The sequence below is a fragment of the Carcharhinus amblyrhynchos genome, chromosome 20 (genome assembly GCF_965287045.1).
Source record: "Carcharhinus amblyrhynchos chromosome 20, sCarAmb.v2.hapA, whole genome shotgun sequence".
In the NCBI taxonomy this organism is placed as follows: Eukaryota; Metazoa; Chordata; class Chondrichthyes; order Carcharhiniformes; family Carcharhinidae; genus Carcharhinus; species Carcharhinus amblyrhynchos.
Window position 1 is genome coordinate 19,608,548 of NC_137343.1, and position 23,655 is coordinate 19,632,202.

Genomic DNA, 23,655 nt, shown 5'->3' on the forward strand with positions numbered 1-23,655 from the left:
CCTCTATCTAATACTGTTGCATCATTAAAGGCATTGAAATAACCTGTTCCTGTTAAATGTATATCCTTTTCTTTCCAATAAATTAACAACGTGAGACAGCATCATTTAGTATTCCACAGTACTTTTCAGAATTACCATGAAATGATTATTTTTTCCCCCTGTTCCCTCTTCAGTCCACTCTTTATACCATGTACAGGACATATAAATAACATGGCCCTCGGTATCTGCCAATGCATCTTTGAAGTTGGTACAAATAAAATAGGGCAAACAGCCTGGAGTGCCTTCTACTCAGATTCTATTTCCTCTTTCTTTCCCTGTGATGGAGAGTGGAGCTGCTCATTGCTGTGTGACTGAGAATGTTAAATTGGTACAAAGCTAAACCTATTTCTGTGCACCACTGCACAGCCTATCAACCGACTAGTGAAATGTGGCTTCAGTGTTTCAAAGTCCTGCTCACCCTTTCTGCTAGTCAGATCTGTTTTACAAATGTTGCTTACCTTTGTAGCTTCCCTCTCTCTCTTTCTCCTTCCATCTTTCTATTCCTCTTTCTCTCCCACTCCGCTTCCTCCTGACTGTTTCTCTTCCTCCAGTTTGTCTTCACTCTCACTAGCCTTCCCGTCCCCTCCCTTCTGTTCCTAATCTTGCTCTCCTTGGGGGGAGTTTTCTTGTCATTCACGCCTTGCTGCCGCTGCGAGCGAGGACAGAGAATTTGGCGTTCAGCAAAATCTCTGTTTGCTGCAACAGGACCAGAGAATCCCACCAGCATGAACAGATGGAAAATCCTGACCTTTATCTCTCTGTTCTCCACATTACCTCTCCAGTTGGTTTTGTCTAAAGGGTAGCATTTATGCTTCTGAGTCAGTAGGTTTTCTGTTCAAGTTCTACCCCAGAGACTTAATGCTGACATTCCAGTGTGGCACTGGAGGGGGGAGGGGGCACAGTATATTGTGAGCAGTTTTGGGCCCCGTATCTAAAGAAGGATGTGCTGACCTTGGAAAGGGTCCAGAGGAGGTTCACAAGAATGATCCCTGGAATGAAGATCTTGTCGCATGAGGAATGGTCTGGACTCGTTGGAGTTTAGAAGGATGAGGAGGGATCTTATTGAAACTTACAGGCTACTGTGAGGCCTGGATTGAGTGGATGGGGAGAGGATGTTTCCACTAGTAGGACAAGCTAGAACCAGAGGGCACAACCTCAGGCTAAAGGGATGATACTTTAAAACAGAGATGAGGAGAAATTCTTCAGCCAGAGAGTGGTGAATCTGTGTAACTCTTTGCCGCAGAAGATTGTGGAGGCCAGGTCATTGAGTGTCTTTAAGACAGAGATAAATAGGTTCTTGATTAATAAGGGGATCAGGGGTTATGGAGAACAGGCAGGAGAATGGGGATGAGAAAAATATCTGTGATGATTGAATGGTGGAGCAGATGTAATGGGCCGAGAGGCCTAATTTTGTTTCTAAGTCTTATGGTCTATAATAAGATTCCGTCTTGATTTTGGCTTATCTTCTATCTCAGTGCTTTAAGCCTTTGTCGTGTCCCACAATGTGAGCCTTGCCTATTTCATGAATGATTTCTGCTTATACTGAGTTTGTAAAAACTTCGGATATTTGCTGATCTGTGATAACGTAATAACTGATGTTCAGAAGATTGACACAAAAGATGTGTCCTTTTTAACTACATATTTACATTAATTAATTTTTTTATAAATAATTTATGGAACAGTTTAATATATCATAAGAGAAGTAATGATGTATATTTTAGAGGAATGTGTGTTAAGCGGAGAATGCAGACTGTGAACATCAACAAGGGAACAACAATGTTGTACTAAAGCTAATGGAATGATTAAAGTTGATTGAAATGGTATGCTTATCCTCTGATTTTCACTGGTCAGAGTTACTTTTGTTTCGGTTCAATTGCAGCTTGCTATTTGCTTTGAATGTTTAGTTTTCAGTTGCATTGCTCAGATTATATTGCGTGACAGTGTTACAAGGGCCAGCAATTATCACTATATTACACTGACATTTCTGCTCTAGTTGTATTCCTGATGTGATGCACAGATAATAGGTAAAGTTGTCAAAGTGCACCGATGACCAGAGGCTGCTCTCCCCCAGGGGAGAGCTGGCTGGTGGTGATTTAACCTGAGGATCACCACTCCTCAGCTGGTGTGGGAATTGAACCCATGCTGTTGGCGTCGCTTTGCATCGTGATCGAACGATCCAGCCAACTGAGCTAAACCAACCCCCAGCTCAGATGATATTCTGCATCCAAATAACCTGTTTGAAACAATAATGAAATAGTATCACAGGAGTTACTTCTTTTTCCAGTTTTCCCCATCACTGTTACTTATAAAGAAGGAAAAGAAAGACTTGTATTTTTTATGGTATCTCAGGATGCTCCAAAGTGCTTTGCAACCACGCAAGTACTTTTAAAGTGTTGTCACTGATACCATATAGGAAAAGCAACAGCCAATTTGCACACAGCATGCTCTCACAAAAAATAATGAACAAAATAAATCAGATCACTTGCTTTAGATGTTGGTTGCAGGGATACATTTAGCCAGGACATTAGGAGAACTCCACTATTTTTCTTTGACTTGTGTCTCAGGATCTTACATCCACCTTAGACCTCAGTTTAATTGCTTGCCTGAAAGGCAATGGTGCAGCACTTCCTCAGCACCGCACTGAAAAGTCAGCCTTGATAATGTTTTCCAGTTCCTGGATTGTGACCCAGAGATGAGTGTTTCTCCTGAGCAACATGGTCACTATGCTATTTACAAGCCTGTTTGTGACTGATAAATTTACAAACCTGCAAACAGTCCAGCTTGATGATTTGATTTTCATTTGACTTGATTTATTATTGTCAATTATTAGTATACAGTGAAAAGTATTGTTTCTTGTGCACTCTGCAGACAAAGCATACCGTATATATAGAAAGAAAGGAGAGGGTACAGAATGTGGTCATTGTTAGGGTGTAGAGAAAGATCAACTTCGTATGAGGTACGTCCATTCAAAAGTCTGATGGCAGCAAGGAAGAAGCTGTCCTAAAGTCGGTTTGACGTGATCTCAGACTTTTGTATCTTTTTCCCAATGGATGAAGGTGGAAGAGAGAATGTCCAGGATGTGTGGGGTTCTTAATTATGTTGGCTGCTTTGCCAAGGCAGCGGGAAGTGTAGACAGAGTTAATGGATGGGAGGCTGGTTTGTGTGATGGACATTCATGACATTTTGTAGTTCCTTGCAGTCTTTTGACAATGTCTTTATTGAGAAAGTCAGAATATTCTGTGGTAACGGTTTTGACGAGTTTGTCAAAGGGTCTCCTTTGTTTGCTCTCCGAACCATAAAGGTAAATGCTGATTCAGCTCATCCAACCTCCTTGGCAGAAAAAGAAATCCATTCTCTCCGTTGACACTTCTGTGCAGTACTGAGGGAGCGCTGCTCCGTTGGAGGACTGCCCCTCAGATGAGATGTAACTATCTCTTGTATCAGGTCAGAGTATAAGATGAGTCTGAGTAGAATTATAGAGTTGGACCTTCAAGAAGGCGACACAACCTTTGGCAGTCCTTTTGTGTTTTCTGGGAACATACAGACTCCAGATGATACATCAGCAGAAAGGACCTGCCTTTGCGCAGAGCACACGTGACATAGCATGACGGGCAGTTTTGTGTGTGGTATGTGTGTCTTTCAGAGCCTTCAGAAAAGCCTTGAGAAAAATGTTGGTAATATTTTTCAGAACTTGACAAGAAGAGCAGTTCTATTTGAAAACTGGAGAACAAAGAAAGATTTACTTTAGATTTACATAGCCTCTTGTCAGCTCTATTCAAAATGCCTCAAAGCTTCTCGTGTATAACTTATTTCATTGATGTGCAAAGATTTAACGCCAGTAAACCTAATGTACATTTTGCACACCGGAGGACCACAAATAACAGTGAGGTCGATAATGAGTTATTTTGTTTTTGCTCTTGTTAGTTGGGGTGGCATGGTGGCACAGTGGTTAGCACTGCTGCCCCACAACGCCATATACCCGGTTCAATTCTGGTCTCAGGTCACTGTCTGTGTGGGTTTCCTCTGGGTGCTCCAGTTTCCTCCCACACTCCAAAGACGTGCAGGTTAGATTGATTGGCCGTGCTAAATTGACCCTCGTGTAAGGAGGATTAGCAGGATAAATGAGGGTTACGGGAATAGGGCCTGGGTGGGATTGTGGTCGCTACAGACTCAATGGGCCAAAGGGCCTCCGTCTGTACTGTAGGGATTCTAATAAAGAGAAATGTTGGTCAGAACATTGACAAGACCCCCACACTTGTTTGAACAAAATAATTAAATCACCACTTAGCAGTACAGCTTAAGTTTTTAGAGTTTTATTTATTTATTGGTCACAAGTAGGCTTACATTAACACTGCAATGAAGTTACTGTGAAAATCCCCTAGTTGTCACACTCTGGCACCTGTTCAGGCACACTGAGGGAGAATTTAGCATGGCCAATGCATCTAACCAGCACATCTTTTGAACTGTGGGAGGAAACCCGTGCAGACAAAGCAAGAACATGCAAACTCCACGCAGACAGATCTCCAAGCTAGATCTGGATTAGGACTTAATGTCATCTGAATGGGAGCAAGCCATTCTGACATTCATAAAAAGAAAAAGATATGAGCACAGACAACATAATCCCAACATACGGAGTGAGGTAAATGCTTGATAGTTCAGTATTACATGATGTCAGTGATCATCTCCCAAATATAAGGAGTAGTCAGCCTGGACTTGGTAGCAGGAACTTTTCTAATTCATCATCTTTGGTCTGAGCACTTTAGTTACTTCAGATTACTGGACTCAGTATACCAAATAGCCTCTTTCTGGGCTGCTTGGGTGTCGCTCATGCAAAGGCAGCAAGTGTCTGATCGACGGACGCGGCATCAGGAAGGACAGGTCCGCTTAGAGCCATCCATTGTCCTTGTTGCTAACCACCGTTCCCATTACTCCCCCTCCCGCCATCACTCACCCGTAACTTGGGATCCAGTGTTGATACTAGCCTCAGTGGTTGTAGTACCAGCAGCAACCACTAATTCCATGGTGGCACTGCTGTTCAATACAACTGTTACCCTCTGATTAGTGAACAGCTATCGGTGGGCGGGACGTCCACCACCAGGAGGATCCTTGATCCCGAGGAGGCTCTGCCAACACTCTGTTAAGTGCCTGAGTAGCATTTAATTCAGTGGGCTTTCCCAAATGAGGTGTCATTTCTGCTAAATCCAGCCCTGGCACAGTAGTTAGCACATCTGCCTCTCAGTGCCCGGCACTCGGGTTCGATTCCCGGTTTGCCTATGCAGAGTCTGCATGTTCTTCCCACGTCTGCATGGGTTTCCTCCATGTGCTCCGGTTTCCTCCTATCATCCGAAAGACGTGCTGATTGGGTGCATTGGCCATGCTAAATTCTCCCTCAGTGTACCCAAACAGGCGCCGCAATGTGGTGACTAGGGGATTATCACAGTAACTTCATTGCGATGTCAATGTAAGCTTGCCTGTGATTAATAAAATAAACTTTAACTTTAAACTTTATTTAATAGAAGTTGCCCCATCCCATCCCAGGGTTCAATGAATAATGATTCTGTGAATGCCAGTGAGTGTGTTTTTGCCTTTCATTTGCCAGTTCGATAAGACTGTAACAGTCCAGAAATAGTACATGATTTAGGCAAAGATTATAAAAAACAACAAACTCAGTGGCCAGAATTTTCCAGCAGTTTTCACCAGCAGGACCTTCCAGTCCCCGCAACGGCGAACCCCCACTGTGGCTTTTCTGGTGGTTGGGGTGCAGGGAGTGGAGGGATGCTTTCAATGAGAAACCCCTTTGACAGTGGCGGGGTAGAGGATCCTGCCACTGCCCATTGATATGCCGTCTGTGCTGCCATGGAACACACCACAGCAGATGTGGCAAATCCTGCCCACACACTCAGACAAAATGGTGGGCAAAATAATTAAATGTGCTGTTGGGGGGAGGCGGGGAGCGGTTGTTTGCGCAAAGGAGAAAGATCTGTTTTTCTCTTGGTGAATAAATGATGCTTTCATCTCACTGTGAGTGGTTTTATAGATGGAGCCTCAGGAACCACACAGCTGTCACTCAACGCTGTCTCTGTCCTCCTTTGCAGGCATACTTCCGACAGGGTGTTGCTCTCCAGTATCTCGGCCGCCATGCAGACGCGCTGGCTGCATTTGCATCCGGGCTGGCCCAAGATCCGAAAAGCTTGCAGCTGCTGGTCGGGATGGTGGAAGCTGCCATGAAGTCTCCACTGCGAGGTAAGGTCACGCAAGATACTGTGGAAAATAATTATTGGATCACCAATCGGACACGTGGAGGATTGCACGAGCCTATCCTGGTGCAGTCAAATCCTCTCGCACATTGACTTAGAATCTTCAATGGGAATTTCTGTTCCACTCTCTGTACGTCTTTCTTGTTCTCCTGCGAGTGCCGTCTTCAAATTGGAGTGCGGTTTGTTTATTAACTTCTCTGAGTAAATGGGTGCAACTCCAACTAAAATCAGTAACAGATTGCAGCTTGTGTTGCTAAAACACACTTTACCGCAGTGAACCACCTTATGCTGAAGCCTGGATATATACCTATGTGCTAATCGACACGCACACACACACACATTCTTTGCCAAATCATGGGTATATACCTAGTTTAGTTATCCTGTTCAGTGAAGGTTCACGAAGCCGATTCCTGTGAAGAAGAGACATAGAATCTGACACTGCAGAAGAAGACCACTATTGGTGAGCCATCAATAAATGCCCTGTTTGCATGGTGAACCATTCATGTACACCTTAATTTATAATCATGTCTGCAGTGAGAGAAATTTAATTTTCTGACAATGCTTGACTGGAGAACTGGAATATGTTACATACACAGCAGCATTTATTCAACTTCTAACGCTATTCAAATGGGTCTTACAATGTACCAACCGATTGCCAATAAGCAATGATACTTTCTTTTCGAGCTCCTCTATCAGAACTGTGCACTTCTTCAGATTCTTCCCCTGGTACAAAAATAAGGCCCCATTTTCTTTGCCCTACCACACATAAGAACATAAAAATGTAAGAACATAAGAAATAGGAGCAGGAGTCGGCCATCTAGCCTTTCGAGCCTGCCCCGCCATTCAATAAGATCATGGCTGATCTGAAAGTGGTTCAGTTCCACTTACCCACCTGCTCCCCATAACCCTCAATTCCCTTATTGATCAGAAATCTATCTACCTGTGACTTAAACATATTTAACGAGGTAGCCTCTACTGCTCCAATAGGCAGAAAATTCCAGAGATTCACTACCCTCTGAGAGAAGAAGTTCCTCCTCAACTCTGTTCTAAACTGACTCCTTCTTATTTTGAGGCTGTGTCCTCTAGTTCTTATTCACTTTCTAAGTGGAAAGAATCTCTCTACCTCTCTCCTAGCTAGCCCCTTCATTATCTTATATGTCTCTATAAGATCACCCCTCAGCCTTCTAAACTCCAACGAGTACAGGCCCAATCTTCTCAATCTCTCCTCATAAGCTAACCCCCTCATCTCCTTTATCAGCCTGGTGAACATTCTGTGTACTCCCTCCAAGGCCAATATATCCTTTCGCAAATAAGGGGACCAGAATTGCATACAGTACTCCAGTTGCGGCCTCACCAGTACCTTGTACAATTGCAGCAAGACCTCCCTGCTTTTATATTCCATCCCCCTCGCTATAAAGGCCAGCATCCCATTTGCCTTCTTGATCACCTGCTGCACCTGCAGACTGAGTTTTTGCGATTCATGCACAAGGACCCCCAGGTCCCTCTGCACAGTAGCATGTTGTAATTTTTCACCATTTAAGTAATAGTCCATTTTACTATAATTCCTTCCAAAGTGAATAACCTCAGACTTGCCAACGTTATACTCCATCTGCCAGATCCTCATCCACTCACTCAGCCTATCCAAATGTCTCTGCAGACTTTCTGCATCCTCCACACAATTTGCTTTCCCACTCATCTTTGTGTCATCAGCAAACTTTGTTACTCTACACTCAGTCCCTTCCTCCAGATCATCTATGTAAATGGTAAACAGTTGAGGCCCCAGCACCAATCCCTGCGGCACGCCACTTGTCACCAACTGCCAACCGGAAAAGCACCCATTTATTCCAACTCTCTGCTTCCTGTTAGATAGCCAATCCTCAATCCACGCTAACACTTTACCCCCAATTCCGTGTACCTTAATCTTCTGCAGCGACTTTTGTGAGGCACCTTATTGAACGCCTTCTGGAAATCTAAAAACACCACATCCACTGGTTCCCCTCTGTAAACCATACTCATTACATCTTCATAAAAATCCAGTAAATCTGTCAAACACGACTTTCCCTTCATGAATCTATGCTGCTTGATCGAACCATTCTTTTCCAGGTGTCCTGCTATTTCTTCTTTAATGATGGATTCCAGCATTTTCCCAACTACGGACGTTAAGCTAACTGGCCTGTAGTTACCTGCCTTTTGTCTACTTCCTTTTTTAAACAGCGGCGCAACATTAGCTGTTTTCCAATCAGCCGGCACTTCCCCAGAGTCCAGCGAATTTTGATAAATTACTACTAAGGCATCTGCTATTAATGCTGCCATTTCTTTCAGTACCCTGGGATGCATTCCATCCGGGCCCGGGGACTCGTCTACCTTTAATCCCATTGGTCTACCAAGCACTACCTCTTTAGTGATAATAATCGTTTTAAGGACCTCACCCCTACAGTCCCATGACCGTTAATGCTCGGTAAGCTATTTGTGTCCTCTACCATGAAGACCGACACAAAAAACTTGTTTAAGGCCTCCGCCATTTCCTCGTTTCCCATTATTAAATCCCCCTTCTCGTCTTCTAAGGGTCCAACATTTACTTTAGCTGTAAAGACATTTACATTGTCTTTTTCAACCTCTTCCCTGCACTCTCTTCCTCCATCTGTAACAATAAATGTGAGAAGCTCATAAACATGTTTGCTACTAGGATTGAGACAATCATTTCTACTGCCTCCCCTTGCTCACCAAGCCAGACAGCTCCCCTGACTCTTTCCTAGTTCTGATCCTGTTTCGTTCACTCTGTGGTATCACTTCTGTCTCTCCCTAGTATGTATCACTCAATTTGTCCACGAGAACCACCTTTTCATCCATTGAGCTGCTTACCATCCGACTTTCCTTCTTGGCTCCTATGCATGCTGATATAAATGGCTCTCTGCCCACAGGTATTGACCATTCGGGTACCAAACTGCTGCCTTTATCCTACTCCCCATCAAAGCCCACAACCCCTTTTATTGTTATGAACAATCAGCTAATCGCCAACCTTTCTTCCCTCCCCAACGTCCTTGAATTTTGGTTCCCTTATTTGCGAAAGGATATATTGGCCTTGGACGTAGTGCCCAAATCCATGTCTTTTTGATTTATTATTGCCCCGTGTATTAGTATACAGTGAAAAGTATTGTTTTTTGTGCGCTATACAGACAAAGCATACCATTCATTGAGTAGGAAAGGAGAGAGTGCAGAACGTAGTGTTACGGTCACAGCCAGGGTACAGAGAAAGATTAATTTACTGCGAGGCAGGTCCATTCAGAAGTCTGATAGCAGCAGGGAAGAAGCTGATCTTGAGTCGGTTGTACGTATTTTTATATTTTTTCCTCGATGGAAGAAGGTGGAAGAGAGAATGTGTGGGGTGCCTGGGGTCTTTAATTATGCTGGATGCTTTGCCAAGGCAGCGGGAAGTGTAGACAGAATGGGACGATGGCAGGCTGGTTTGTGTGATGGACTGGGCTTCATTCACGACCCTTTGTAGTTCCTTGTGGTCTTGGGCAGAGTAGGAGCCACACCAAGCTGTGATACAACCAGAAAGAATGCTTTCTGTGGTGCATCTGTAAAATCTGCCTATCTTTTTGGCAGCTCTGTATCTGAATTGTTGCAATCGGGTTTCTCCCGGCTCCTTTTGGCTCCAGAGCACAGATTGTTAAAAACAATTTGTGTTTAAATATTTCACTGCATGATGAGGACCACTGTGTAACATTCTTGATATGGTCGGTTACCATGTATTAGTAATACCAGCTAAATATACTTCACTGCAGTTGCACCAGAGAATCCCTGCTGTGGATAAAGTTGGAGATTTCCAGTGATTATTTCTGCCAATCTGGGCCCAGAATACTGTCAAGAATACTACAGTGCAGAAGGAGGCTATTTGGTCCATCAAGTCTGCACCAACTCTCTGAAAGAGCACATCTTCATCATCGGTCACAGCTTACCCTCTGATTTCAGCTTCCCTATCATTTGGTCATTCACACTTTCTATTTTCTCTATGGACTGCCATTAGTACCTCTGAGCCTTTCCTTTTGTTTTTGCGGCTATGACTCATCTTTCATTCCCTCCCCCTGGAGTATAAATATCTCCCACTTTCTATGCCTTATAGCTTTGACAAAGGGTCATCTGGACTCGAAACGTCAGCTCTTTTCTCTCCTTACTGCCAGAACTGCTGAGATTTTCCATCATTTTCTCTTTTGGTCTCTGAAAGAGCAAATTAATCTGGGCCCACCACCCCTCCTGCCCTATCCCAGTAACCCTGCACATTTAGAGTAGCTAATCTGCTGAATTTACACATCTTTGGACTGTGGGAGCGTTCAGAGTATTCGAAGGAAACCCATGCAGAGATGGGGAGAACGTGCAGACTCCACACACATAGTGACCCGAGGCCCGAATTGAACCCATGTCCCTGGCGCTGTGAGGCAGCAGTGTTAACCACTGTGCTGCCATTTCCACCATCATGAACGGAGCTTGAAATGAGTGACCAAATTGAAGTAGCGGTTGCTAACCACTGTGGCCGCACTTCTAATCCTGGTGTAATTCAATGACCTGCGGTTTTTGCATTATTTCACTAAAACCTATTGATTGTAATGTCTGATTTGCTTGCAGAGTCCCTGGAACCCACCTATCAGAAGCTACAGAAAATGAAGTTGGACAAAAGCCCTTTTGTGGTCGTATCTGTCATTGGCCAGGAGCTGCTGACAGCCGCGCACCACGGTGCGTCTGTCGTCGTTCTGGAGGCTGCCCTGAAAATTGGAACATGCAGCTTGAAGCTTCGTGGCTCAGTGTTCTCTGCCCTGAGCAGTGCTTACTGGGCCTTAGGGAATACAGAGAAGAGTATTGGCTATATGCAGCAGGACTTCGATGTGGCCAAGACTTTAGGTAAACACTGCAATTGTCTGTCTAATAAATTGATTGCAAAGTCTAAAAGGTTCGAATGCTGTGAGACTTCAAAGTTAATTTCACATTACCAATCCAGTCATTCCGAAGTTTTAAGTTGTGATTAATTACATTAATGTCGAAAGGTACAAAAGTATTATTTGGTGAAGATCGAGTTCAAATTAACAAGGAAAGGGGAACATGTTTAGCCTGCAGATGTAGAGCTGCCGATATGTACTGTAAATTGTAGGTTTGGTGATTAGATCATCAATTTACACTTGTTAGGTTTGGGGATTTTTGGGCAGATGAGAGGCTTTTTTGTTAGCAGGTGCTTCCTGTCGTGTCTCAGAGCAGTTGTAATGTAACACAAGAGATGCAACAGTACCGCAGCCCGCTTAATTAAATTGTGATAAAGGTGGTAGAGGAACAGACTCAATTTCTTTGACTTTACCTTCCAGCAATATTAAAACCTGAGACCAATTTTCTTCTCCTTTTCATTGTATCCTGAATATCTTTGGTCATCCGTGGTTCTCTGAGCTTGTTAATCTTACCTGTCACTGGCAGAATGGCAGATGGAGTTTACTTTAGACAAATGTGAGGTAACGCATTTTGGGAGATTGAACCAGGGCAGGACTTACTCAGTTAATGGTAGGGCATTGGGGAGAGCTATAGAACAAAGAGATCTAGGGGTACATGTTCATAGCTGTTTGAAAGTGGAGTCACAGGTGGACAGAGTGGTGAAGGAAGCAATCAGCATGCTTGGTTTCATCAGTCAGAACATTGAATACATTAGTTGGAATGTCTTGTTGAAGTTGTTCAAGACATTGGTAAGGCCACATTTGGAATATTGTGTGCAATTCTGGTCACCCTATTGTAGAAAGGATATTATTAAAATAGAAAGAGTGCAGAAAAGGTTTACTAGGGTGCTACCAGGACTTGATGGATTGAGTTATAAGGCGAGGCTGAATAGACTGGGACATTTTTCTCTGGAGCGTAGGAGGTTGAGGGGTGATCTTGTAGTGATCTTTAACATAATGAGGGGCACAGATCAGCTAGATAGTCAATATCTTTTCCCAAAGGTAGGGGAGTATAAAACTAGAGGGCATAGGTTTAAGGTGAGAGAGGAGAGATATAAAAATGTCCAGAGGGGCAATTTTTTCACACAGAGGGTGGTGAGTGTCTGGAACAAGCTGCCAGATGTAGTAATATAGGTGGGTACAATTTTGTCTTTTAAAAAGCATTTAGATAGTTACATGAGTACGATGGGTATAGAGGGATATGGACCAAATGGGATTAGCTAAGGGGTTTTAAAAAAGAAAGGGCAACATGTACAATTTGGGCTGAAGGGCCTGTTTTCATGCTGTAAACCTCTATGACTCGATCGCCGCAGGGGGAACATGCTAGGCTTGCACCCTCCCCATTTCCTTTTTGAATGCTCCCTCCCATTGCTCTTCTGTAGATTTTCCCATTAGTAGCTGTTCCCAGTCTACCTTGGCCAAATCCTGTCTTATGTTACTAAAATCCACTCTCCCCAATCCAAACTTATTTTATCCAAAATTTAGCATGGCCAATTCACCTAATCTACTATTGTCTTTGGACACTTAGGGGTCTAGCATGGCCAATCCACTTAATCTGCACTTCTTTTGACTGTGGGAGGAAGCTGGAGCAAGCTGATGAAATCCACGCTGACCTGGGGAGAAAATGCAAACTCCACACAGTGATCCGAGGCTGGAATTGAACCTGGGTCCCTGGCACTGTGAGGCAGCAGTGCTAACCATGTTGCCGCCATGTGGAGCTCCTCAGTGCTGTTGTTCTATAGATAGACTCCTTTGATTTGATTATAGTCTGTAACTCACTGCCTGGAGCCTATTATTAAGATTTTGTCTGGCCATAGTAGAGATGCATTTGTGAAGATTTCCTCTATCAGTGAAATTGTCACCACCACATTTGAAATATTTCCAATTTCACCAGCGGTGCTGTGTAGGGAAATCCTCAAGAACCCATTTGGAATGTTGTCACAGGTAGTTAGTTATCAGGGAACTTATGAATATAAATTGTCTGAACTCCTCAATTCAATTCCAGTCTGTAATTCACTTCTAGGTAGCCAATATCTAACCATCTCCATATTCTACAAAAATCTACTGTTTAGGGTATATTTTGCACATCACTATTTAATATTGTGTAACAGAAAAGATGATTGTGTCACACATGCACTTGCCTGGTCTAAATTTTGCATTAGTAAAATAGCAACAATATAAATCAAATCAATAAACCAAATAGGTCAAAATCTGGAGCTACCAGTGAGGAACTATTATGGACCTAATGAAAACAGTGAATCAGGCTTGAGCAGTCAGCAACATTTGCCAATAAAAGAAAAAAGAGGCAAGAATTAAAGCACTACAAATATGTTTTTGAAAATCCATTTGACTGGTGAACTCACTGTTGAACACAAAGCTTGTAACTTAAGAAGAAAAAAACCGCAATATTTGCGAGTGAATGATTTTATTTGTTTCTCCTATTTATAGCTTTGAAATATCTCTGGCAATATTTTGCCTCTGGGCTCTGTCTCTCCTTATCTCTGGACCCTGTGGTTTGAGTTCCTGCTGCTTTCCAGAACTGCCAAGCTCTCATTTTGATTTAACTTGATTTGATTTATTATTGTCACATGTATACAGTGAAATGTATTCCTTCGTGCGCACTATACAGACAAAATGTACAGTTCATAGAGTACAGAGGGGAGAAGGAATGGAGAGGGTGCAGAATGTAGTGCTACACTCATAACTGTTTATCCAGAACTCTTCAAATAAAGACAAAAAAAACTTACTCCAACTTCTCAATCAAAGAAAAGGTTTAATAAAGAAACTTCTTCACTCCAAACTTGGGGCCTCACCCTGGGCCATTCCAAGCTCCCCACAATTCCCAACATGTTCAAATTTATACTGAGTCAGCTGATCATCACATCATTCTGTCATTGTTTATATGGTTTACTGGGTCAGCTGAACCTTACAGCTTGTTACCATTGGTCACATTGCAACAGTTGCAATGTTATCACCGGTTACACTCTGACAATAGCTAAGATGTAGAGAAAGATTAACTTAATATGAGGTAGGTCCATTCAAAGTCTGGTGGCAGCAGGGATGAAGCTGGTACGCGATCTCAGACTTCTGTATCTTTTTTCCAGTGGAAGGTGGTAGAAGAATTAATCACTCAAGGGTGGCACGGTCGCGCAGTGGTTAGCACTGCTGTTTCACAGCTCCAGGGACCTGGGTTTGATTCCTGGCTTGGGTCACTGTCTGTGTGGAGTTTGCACATTCTCCTAGTGTCTGCGTGGGTTTCCTCTGGGTGCTCTGGTTTCCTCCCACAGTCCAAAGATGTGCGGGTTAGGTTGATTGGCTATGCTAAAAAAAATTGCCCCTTAGTGTCCTGAGATGTGTAGGTTAGAGGGATTAGCGGGTAAACTATGTAGGGATATGGGGATAGGGCCTAGGTGGGATTGTGGTCAGTGCAGACTTGATAGACCGAAGGGCCTCTTTCTGCACCGTATGATTCTATGAGAACGTCTGGGGTGCATAGGGCACATTATTATTTAAATGAAGAAGCCGAACAAAGAAGCCCTGTAAAGCTCCCAGAATATCCCCCTCTCCACTATATGTCAGCAACTTGTGAACTGCCATTTGCAGAATATAGTTTGAGTTGTCTTTTTTTTGAGTATAATGAACATTACCAAGTTTTGGAGCTACATACAGCAGGTAGTGGGGAGGTGGTGGATAGCATAACACCCCAGGATTTTCTATTAAATCACGTACGGGATTGGCTATCTAGAGAGCATTTCAAAATTTTCTGTTTTTCATTCTGGTATCCTCTGCTTCAGGCAATTGGCGAAGACTGAGAAATTGCAGCACTTCAAATTCGAAAACCGTTATTTGGACAGTGGTAGTTAATGCAATTTTTTTAACCTCCTGTATGAAATCGCCAAAGCAAACTAAAGAAAAGTTAAATGACGAATCCCTTTCAAGGACCACTCAGAGATTAATTTGTAGAATTGTGGTATCTAGGGGGCGGGGAGCAAGCTTCTTTCTTTCTCTAAGTGAGGGAAGTTTGATTTACAGTGTATTAAATGACCAATGTTATGAATGCTCATGTGTGTAATGTAACTAAGGTGTGTTGGCCATCAAGAGCTTCATGGTCTACTCATATTTTTCAAGAACCAGCCAAAGACATTTTGTGGCTAGGCTGTTCAAAAGCAGCTTTTGGAATCTTTTCAAAAGCAATATCTAAACATTAATGCAATATGTTTCAAGATCTGTGCTTTGTGTTTTATTGCCCTCGCTTCTAGGCAGGTAAAAGTCAAGTTATGGTTCAGTAATGGCTGCCTGATATGGGTCCAAGTGTTGATCTTGCTTGATGCAGTACACAATAGAAAGAGGGTAAAGAGGCTGGAAAGGAATTGTCTTGTATAGTTCATTTGAGATATTAAGGACTGAAGACCATTTTGGCACGTTTCTGGAATTTCTAAAATTGATTTTGAGGAGGTTTGAGTAATTTGGAAGATTGCTGTGTGTACACATCATAGTCAGGTACACAGTGGGACAGCACAATGTGTCATTGAATGAATGACACTGAAGGCACATTTGGGGACAATGGGGGAAATTCAACCCCAACATAGAGGACTGGTGAAATTACAAACGAAGGTTTCACATTTGGCTAAAATCGGATAAAATGGAAGCTGTGTTAGAGTAAGTGTTTTCTTCACCACAATGGGGCAAATACGTTTGAGGTGGTATCTAACCACTGTTGTCCAAGAGACCCCCAGCACTATGGAATATGAGCAAATTCATGAAATTCTGTCATAAGGGGCAGGATTCTCTGGCCGCACTTGCCTGAAAACCAGAGATTCCCGCCCGACTTCAGTGGATCTTTACATGGTCCAATCCCTGGCGGACAGGATGGGAGAATTCTGGCCGTGATGTCTGTTCGGGACTAGATCAGAAACTCCAAGTTATTTTATGAAGTTAGCCTAGACCCTAACTTTTCTTTTTGATTGTGGCATTAGGGTGAGCATAAGATGTTTTGCCCCAGGTATGATTCAAATGGCCTACTGGGAGTCTTTTATCAAAACAAACTTTATTTAAGAACAGGGTTAAAAGTACAAAAAGAATTAGCATAACTTTTACAAATTGGGAACACTTAACTATGACAAGGCATACTTCTTAGCAATCTCTATAGTTCCAATTTAAGCAACATGCCCCAAAGACATAAATTCCCTTTTTAGAACCAGTTCACACCAAAAACTGATATGCTCAAGCAAATGCTAGATTTCCAGCCTTTTAACACCTCTGGACAGAGATCCAGATAGACACCTGTCTTCTAATTTCTCATACAGCAATCTTTAGAAAAATATTCATCCCAAACAGCAGAATCTCAGAGAAAGAGACTTACTTGCCAGCAGATTCCAATCTCTAAATTCAGAGAGGGGAAAAGAGAGGCACTGCTCTTTAATAACTCTGAGCAGCTTCTAAGCTTGATTTCTTTGTGTAAGCCTAGCTCCACCCAGTCACCTGATATTCCTGTCAATCAATGCAATCAAATCCTACTCTGAAAAACCCATCTGCCTTTTATCCGCCCAATTTTCCAGCCTATCTGTATCCTGCTGTACTCCCTGACAATTTTCATCACTAACTGCAACTCCACCAATCTTAGTATCATTCACAAACTTGCTCATCAGGCCAGCTATGTTTTCTACCAAGTCATTTATATATATCACAAACAGCAGAGGCCCCAACACTATCTCTGCGGAACAGCACTTGTTACAGACCTCCATTCAGAAAAACACTCTTCCACCCCTACCCTCTGTCTCCTATGGCCAAGCCAGTTCTGAATCCATCTAGTTAGTTTACCGCTGATCTCGTGAGATTTAATCTTTTGCACCAGTCTGCCAACCTGTCGAATGTTTTACTAAAGTCCTTGTAGACAACATCCACAGCCCTTCTCTTGTCAATCATTTTTGTCATCTCCTCAAAAAACTCAATTAAATTTGTAAGACATGACCTCCCATGTACAAAACCATGCTGTCTGTTGCTAACAAGACCACTCAGCTCCAAATGTGTCTAGATCCTATTTCTAATAATTTTCTCCAACAGTATCACTTTCATTAACGTCAAGCTCACTGGCCTATAATTACCTGGCTTATCCTTGCTACACTTCTTAAATAACAAGACAACATTGGCTATTCTTCAGTCCTCTGGAACCTCACCAGTGGCCAATAAAGAAACAAAGATTTCTGTTAGAGGTCTAGCAATTTCATCTCTCATCTCCCTCAATAATCTGGGATAAATGCCAAGTGGCTTTGGGGATTTGTTTACCTTAATGCTTTTTAAGTCACCTAACACTTCCTCCCTCGTAATGATGACTTGTGTTTTGAGATACACTCATCAAACTACTGGTGTTGTAGTTGACATACATCACAGCTGACCATTCTCATTGAACTGAATTCTGAGAAATAAAGCCAGATGTTTCCTCTGGGCTTTGTGATATTGAGATAATTTGGCCTTTTCCCATGGGAACAAATAAATAGTTGCCATTTAGAAAATAGTTTTGCAGTAATGGTAATTGACCTCAGGATGTGCCTATTTAAACAGTTACTTCATCCAGAGTTGCATACCAGTGGTGCTAAATGGATAGGCTAGCAACTGAACATTGTGCTTGTGAACAATAGTGCCATGTAAAATTAGCTGGTTCTCCGCTAAAAACCACCTGAGCAAACTTGGTAAGATTCTGATCAGGTACTCACTTATGATGTTTTCCTTTCTTTGTTAGGTTATTAAGTACGTTTTAAATTGTTATGGATATGAGGGGGATTTAACTTAAACAGCTCTAATTCCTGCTCTCAGCACCCATACACAAACAGCAGTGTCATTTTCCCCTTTATAAGCAGTAGCATATTTTCCAACCTTTTAAGTTTTGGTGTGATCCAATTTCTAATAATCTCACTGCAAACTTGAGGTAGGATAAACTCTGAGGAAAACTTTATTGTACATGTTCAAAATATGGGAAGGTAGTATTCCTCCATAACCCCCAGTGCAATCATCCAATAAAAGGAGGGTAAAGAGAAAAAGAGTTACAAAACAAAGATTCCAGAGCAAAGACTTAATGGGTCCTGCCAAAAGCGCCCGTCCCCCATTTTCCACGCCCCATCCATGGTGGGTTGCCTGGCAATGGGACGCATTAGCCATGCAAAATGCCAGAGACAAAGCGAAACCAGAAGACCCCATCAGCAACCTATGGTGAGCCGCCACCTCTACTGGAAAATGCAATGCTGGGGGGAGGGCAGAAAATCCTTTCTGTTGTTTTATGCGAGTCCAGGATCAAAGTCCAATCGTGTATCCTTGTCAGCAGGTAAAGATGCTGAATAATTCACTTTTTCAGCAGAGAGGATTTCTACAATGGGCGAGGCATATAGAGGTGAATTAGTCTTGTGGACACTGGTACAGAAGTTCCAGTGGAAATGATAGAAGGAGAGTGAGGTGGAGGGTGGGGGAGGGGTGGGCAGAAAAATATTTAAACCTGGATGGAGCCCTTTTTCTGACCTGTTCGATGGGAAGTGACAGACTGAATGGCGGTCCAGCAAGATAGGGTAACTGGGTTCTTCAGCTAGGGGGCTTATGTGACATGACTCCCACTTTCCCTTGTTAGATTTGACAAATTGTCTGAATTATTGAGATTGTTAATATTCAACCATTAAGAATTTGGAAAAAAACATAAAGGGCCTTCTGTCTCAGCAGACTGGTTATCTCCAATGGCCAAGCTTGGCTTAGGAAATGTAGATATCCTTTGTATAATTCCCTTTGAACTTGATCTCTGCAGCCAGAGTGGTCATTAGCATTCTTCAACGATAACGAGGTGTCAGCTTCTTTAAGTGCCAGAAAGTTCCTTTTGTTCAGAGTTGCAGACAGGTTTAGCTTCAGCCATTTTAAAGCCTTTATCCACTTTTTAAAATTTTAGAAAGTAGCCATGTTGGTATATATTTCATTAAAATATGGTGTAGGGCCTTAACTCTGAAACAAAATTAAGTGTGTTTTGGCAGTCGTTGTTGGAGAGAATTAAATAAGCATAGAAAGTTAAGCAAACACTGAAGTCTGGATTCATTGAAGTCTGTGAGGATGAATCAAATTAGTAAAATTAAATCAAAAAACAATAAAAGTTCTCCTGGCAATAGTATTGTAGAACAAGAAACAGAGAATTCATTGAGAATCATAGAATCTCTACAGTGCAGAAGAAGATCATTCGGTCCATCGAGTCTGCACCAACCACAATCCCACCCAGGCCCTATTCCCATAACCCCACGTATTTACCCTGCTGATCCCCCTGACACGAGGGTCAATTTAGCATGGCCAATCATCCTAACCCGCACATCTTTGGACTGTGGGAGGAAACCTGAGCACCCAGAGGAAAGCCATGTAGACATGGGGAGAATGTGCAAACTTCACACTGACAGTTGCCTGAGACCAGAATTAAACCCGGGTCCCTGGCGCTGTGAGGCAGCAGTGCTAACCACTGCTTTTTGCAGTGCACAGCATTTTGCTGGGATTCTTTTCAATTATTTGGCATTTATTCAGAACTCGTATTTTACTTGCTTTACCCTTTTAGCTAACAATCCTGAAAGTGGCGCACTCCAGGCCTTGAAAGTGGTTGCTGACATTTGACAAAACGCCAACAGACTGCAGTATCACTCCTGAAGGCCTCGGTTGAATTCCCATTTTAATTCAATAAATTTCATGGCTCTGATAAAGTGAAAGTTTGATGAATGCTTGGGGAAGCAATATAAAATGGGTTGAGATACTTATAACAATATATTACATTTAACTCCAAAAAACATCCCAAGATGCTTCATAGAAGCTGGCAGGTTATCACCAACGTCCACTGGAGACTGGAGGGAGCAGAAACATGAGTAGCAACTACTTACCTCAGATCAGCCCCATTCAGCTACTTTGCTGGTGTGGAAGCATTACTTCTGAAACCAGCACAATGTAAATAGATATCCTCGATTCTCCTTGGCAATAAAGGTGAGCTCACTCGTTGGACATTAAACTAAGCGTAGAGCCCTTGAAAGGCAGTTCTTCTTGAGCAGCAGTTTCAGTACAATCTACTTGTTTAAAGTTTATGTATTAGTGTAACAAGCAAGTTCACATTAATACTGCAATAAAGTTACTGTGAAAATCCCCCTTCAGCGCCTGTTCAGGTACATTGAGGGAGAATTTAGCATGGCTAATGCACCCAACCAGCATGTCTTTCGGACTGGGGGAGGAAACTGGAGCGCCCGGAGAAAACCCAAGCAGACACGAGGAATATGCACAGACTCTGCACACAGTGAAAGCCAGGAATCGAACCCAGGTCCCTGGCACTGTGAGGCAGCAGTGCTAACCACAGTGCCACCTTGCCATCCTGAAGAATGATGGCGCAAGAACAACAATCTCCTCACCCCACCCTTTCATCCCCATAGTGCCAGCTAAACTCATGCAAATGCACCATATGATTGGGGAAAGGAAATATAGACATGAAACTTCAGACTGACCACTCATAAGACTAATGTTGGGAAGTGAACTGGTTCAAAAGGGGATTTTCTTTGATCCATGAAATAATTCCACAGAGGTGAAAGTCCCATCACCAAAACTACTTTATTTGTAACAGAGCTGGCACTCTTGGTGGCTCCTTGCTGTGGCAGGCTGAGAGGCTGACACACCTGCTTTAAATAGGGAGCATGAGGCTTCCTGATTGGACCATCAACTAGGACTCATCAGGTATCTCTTTCAGGTACCAGCCAAATAAACAAACTCAAATTCACTTAAGGACAAATTAAAAGGGCAGCTCCCCAAAAGGAGGGGGAACAGCCCGAACAAAAAACAAGTTCAAAACGAAACATAAAACATTAAATCAAAAGGTGATTATCGGGGTTGATAATACACCCCAGCACCTGCGGTGCCCAGCGGGCACGGAAGGCGTCAACTACGCCTGTGAACACTGCATGTTGCCTCTCCAGGGACATCTGCCCATGGTAGACAGCAGACAGTCAGGATGGACAGCCCCGTCGATCGCTTGCTGCCTGGACCTATTGATGGCAAGCCTCGCCAGGCCCAGGAGCAGGTTCACGAGGAGGTCACTATCCCGACCCGCCTCTCTGTGCAACCAGGTAGGATTCATCAGATAGTTCATACTCTAGTAAGCCAACCTCATTAGCCTGGCCAAAGTCATCACAAACTACGTCATCCTGCTTATTGTCTTTTGAAATAGATGAACATTTGCGTGATGATGGTCTGGAATGCACTGTCTGAAAGGTACTGGAAACAGATTCAATTCTCACTGTCAGAAAGCTGGGTAATTATTTGAAGTGGAGAATGTTGTCATGCAATGGGGAAAGCGTGAAGGAGTAGAACTAATTGGATATCTCTTTCAAAAAGCTGACACTGGAACAATGGACCAATTAGTTGCCTCCCATGCCATATCATTCCATGATGACATGTTGCTTATAGCTGATTCTGGACTGTGAGTGCAGGTTCTGATGTTTGCCGAGGTCCTGTTTCGGCAAAGCACTCTCTATCACACATCTCTCTAACACACATTTACTTTGCGTTATTCAAAAGCAAAAAATGCTGGAAAATCTCAGCAGGTCTGACAGCATCTGTGGAGAGAGAATAGAGCCAGATATAAGAGCAAGAGATTAACCAAGTATCAACCTGGGAAAGCCAGATTTGGTGTTTTAGTGATTTAAGTTTAAACTTTAGTTATTTGTCACAAATAGGCTTACATTGCAATGAAGTTACTGTGAAAATCTCCCAGTTGCCACACTCCAGCGCCTGTTTGGGTATGCTGAGGGAGAATTTAGCATGGCCAATGCACCTAACCAGTGTGACTTTTGAACTGTGGAGGAAACCGGAGCACCCGGTCCAAACCCACGCGGACACAGGGAAAATGTGTAGAATTTGTACCAACAGTGACCCAAGCTGGGAATTGAACCTGGGTCCCTGGGGCTGTGAGGCAGGAATCCCTAATGCCAGGAGTCTGGGATATGACAGTAAAATTTGGAAATAATTCAACAATACTTCAATAAAGGGTGTTACACAGATCCTAACCAGTTGGTGAAGTCAAAACTAAGTCAGAATCTTTCTTTGCAGAGAGAGTTTATTGACTTAGTGCTGAGTCAACCCAGCCCTACCACTATTTCAGCTATCCTCATGTAAACTCTTATGAGCATACCAATTGATAAAATAAGAATAAATTGTCGAATAAAAATATACTAACTCATAGATGTAGAAATACCTGTCACCTGTTTAAAAATGTAAGTGCCATTAAATGCTAACAATGTAATTGAAGGGAAGTGGGATATCTTTAAGGGTATAATGCTGAATGTATAGGCTGACTGCACACTGTAGATAAACAAAGTGAACCAAAGGCATTAATAACAAAGTGAAAGGTGAAATAAAGAGAAATAGAAGGAGATGCTGGAATGTATTTACCTAAATTAATCAATAAAAATGTAGAAAGACATTCTAAAGTTGAGGGCAGAGAGAGACTCATCTAAAATTCTAACAGGAGTAAGATGACTGTCAGAAAGGAGTGTAAAGGATACAAGAATCTGAAAATGGTTCATATTTTGAAAGATTACTTTTCATAAATATTCAAAGGAACGATGTAAATACATTGAAACATACATAGGCGATAGGAGCAGGAGGAGGCCATTCAGCCCTTCAAGTCTGCCCTGCCATTCATTAAGGTCATGGCTGATCACCCAACTCAGTAGCCTAATCCTGCTTTTTCCCCATAGCCTTTAGTCCATTCACCCTAACTGCTGTATCCAGCCGCCTCTTGAATGCACTCTTGAATAAGATGCCTCCCCAAATAAGAGATCAAAAAGATAAAAAGTTTTAATATACCTCCAAATAAGATGAACCCGAAAAAGGCTTCAATATCAGGAATTCCCAGGATAGTTGGTGTTTATCCCAGAAAAGTGAAAAACATTAGGGAAGAGATTTGCAAGACACCGATGACCAGTAACGAGTGATGTGCCAGATGTAGGCATCTACAGATTCAGTAGCCTTTCCTTACTCTGTTTAAATTAATGGAATTGAGTACCTGTGTAAACATGATGATTATCTGTACAATTATCCCCGCATCAAGGGGACGGGGCTTCAGGGTGAAGTTTATTTTAAAGGGAAGCCTGTGGAGCCGATGATGTTGCCGACTCCACCCTGCCAGACTGACGGCAGAATCTATGCCCTCAGATTCTCTGTGTGAAGAACGCCAGAGAACCTGGAGAGAAAATTCCGCTATGTGGCTGGAGAGCTTCATATCAGTTTTCAGCCTGAAACTGACACGGAAAAAAGACTAAAGAGATTTAGGGCTGGCACATAACTAAAAGCGCTGATGCACGTTATTGAAGTCATAATTTTTTAATGGAGTTCATGGTAGA

At 42.7% G+C, this 23,655-nt stretch overlaps 1 protein-coding gene across 2 annotated transcripts in view; it reads left to right on the forward strand.

Moving 5' to 3' along the window:
• The window catches only part of ttc28 (tetratricopeptide repeat domain 28), a 723,607-nt gene that overhangs the window by 421,390 nt on the left and 278,562 nt on the right, over nucleotides 1-23,655 (forward strand). For both annotated transcript variants that reach the window (XM_080208201.1, XM_080208202.1), the window contains 2 exons: nucleotides 6,135-6,282; nucleotides 10,923-11,195. In XM_080208201.1, the coding sequence (XP_080064327.1) occupies nucleotides 6,135-6,282; nucleotides 10,923-11,195 (421 nt within the window). The remainder of the gene's footprint in view (nucleotides 1-6,134; nucleotides 6,283-10,922; nucleotides 11,196-23,655) is intronic.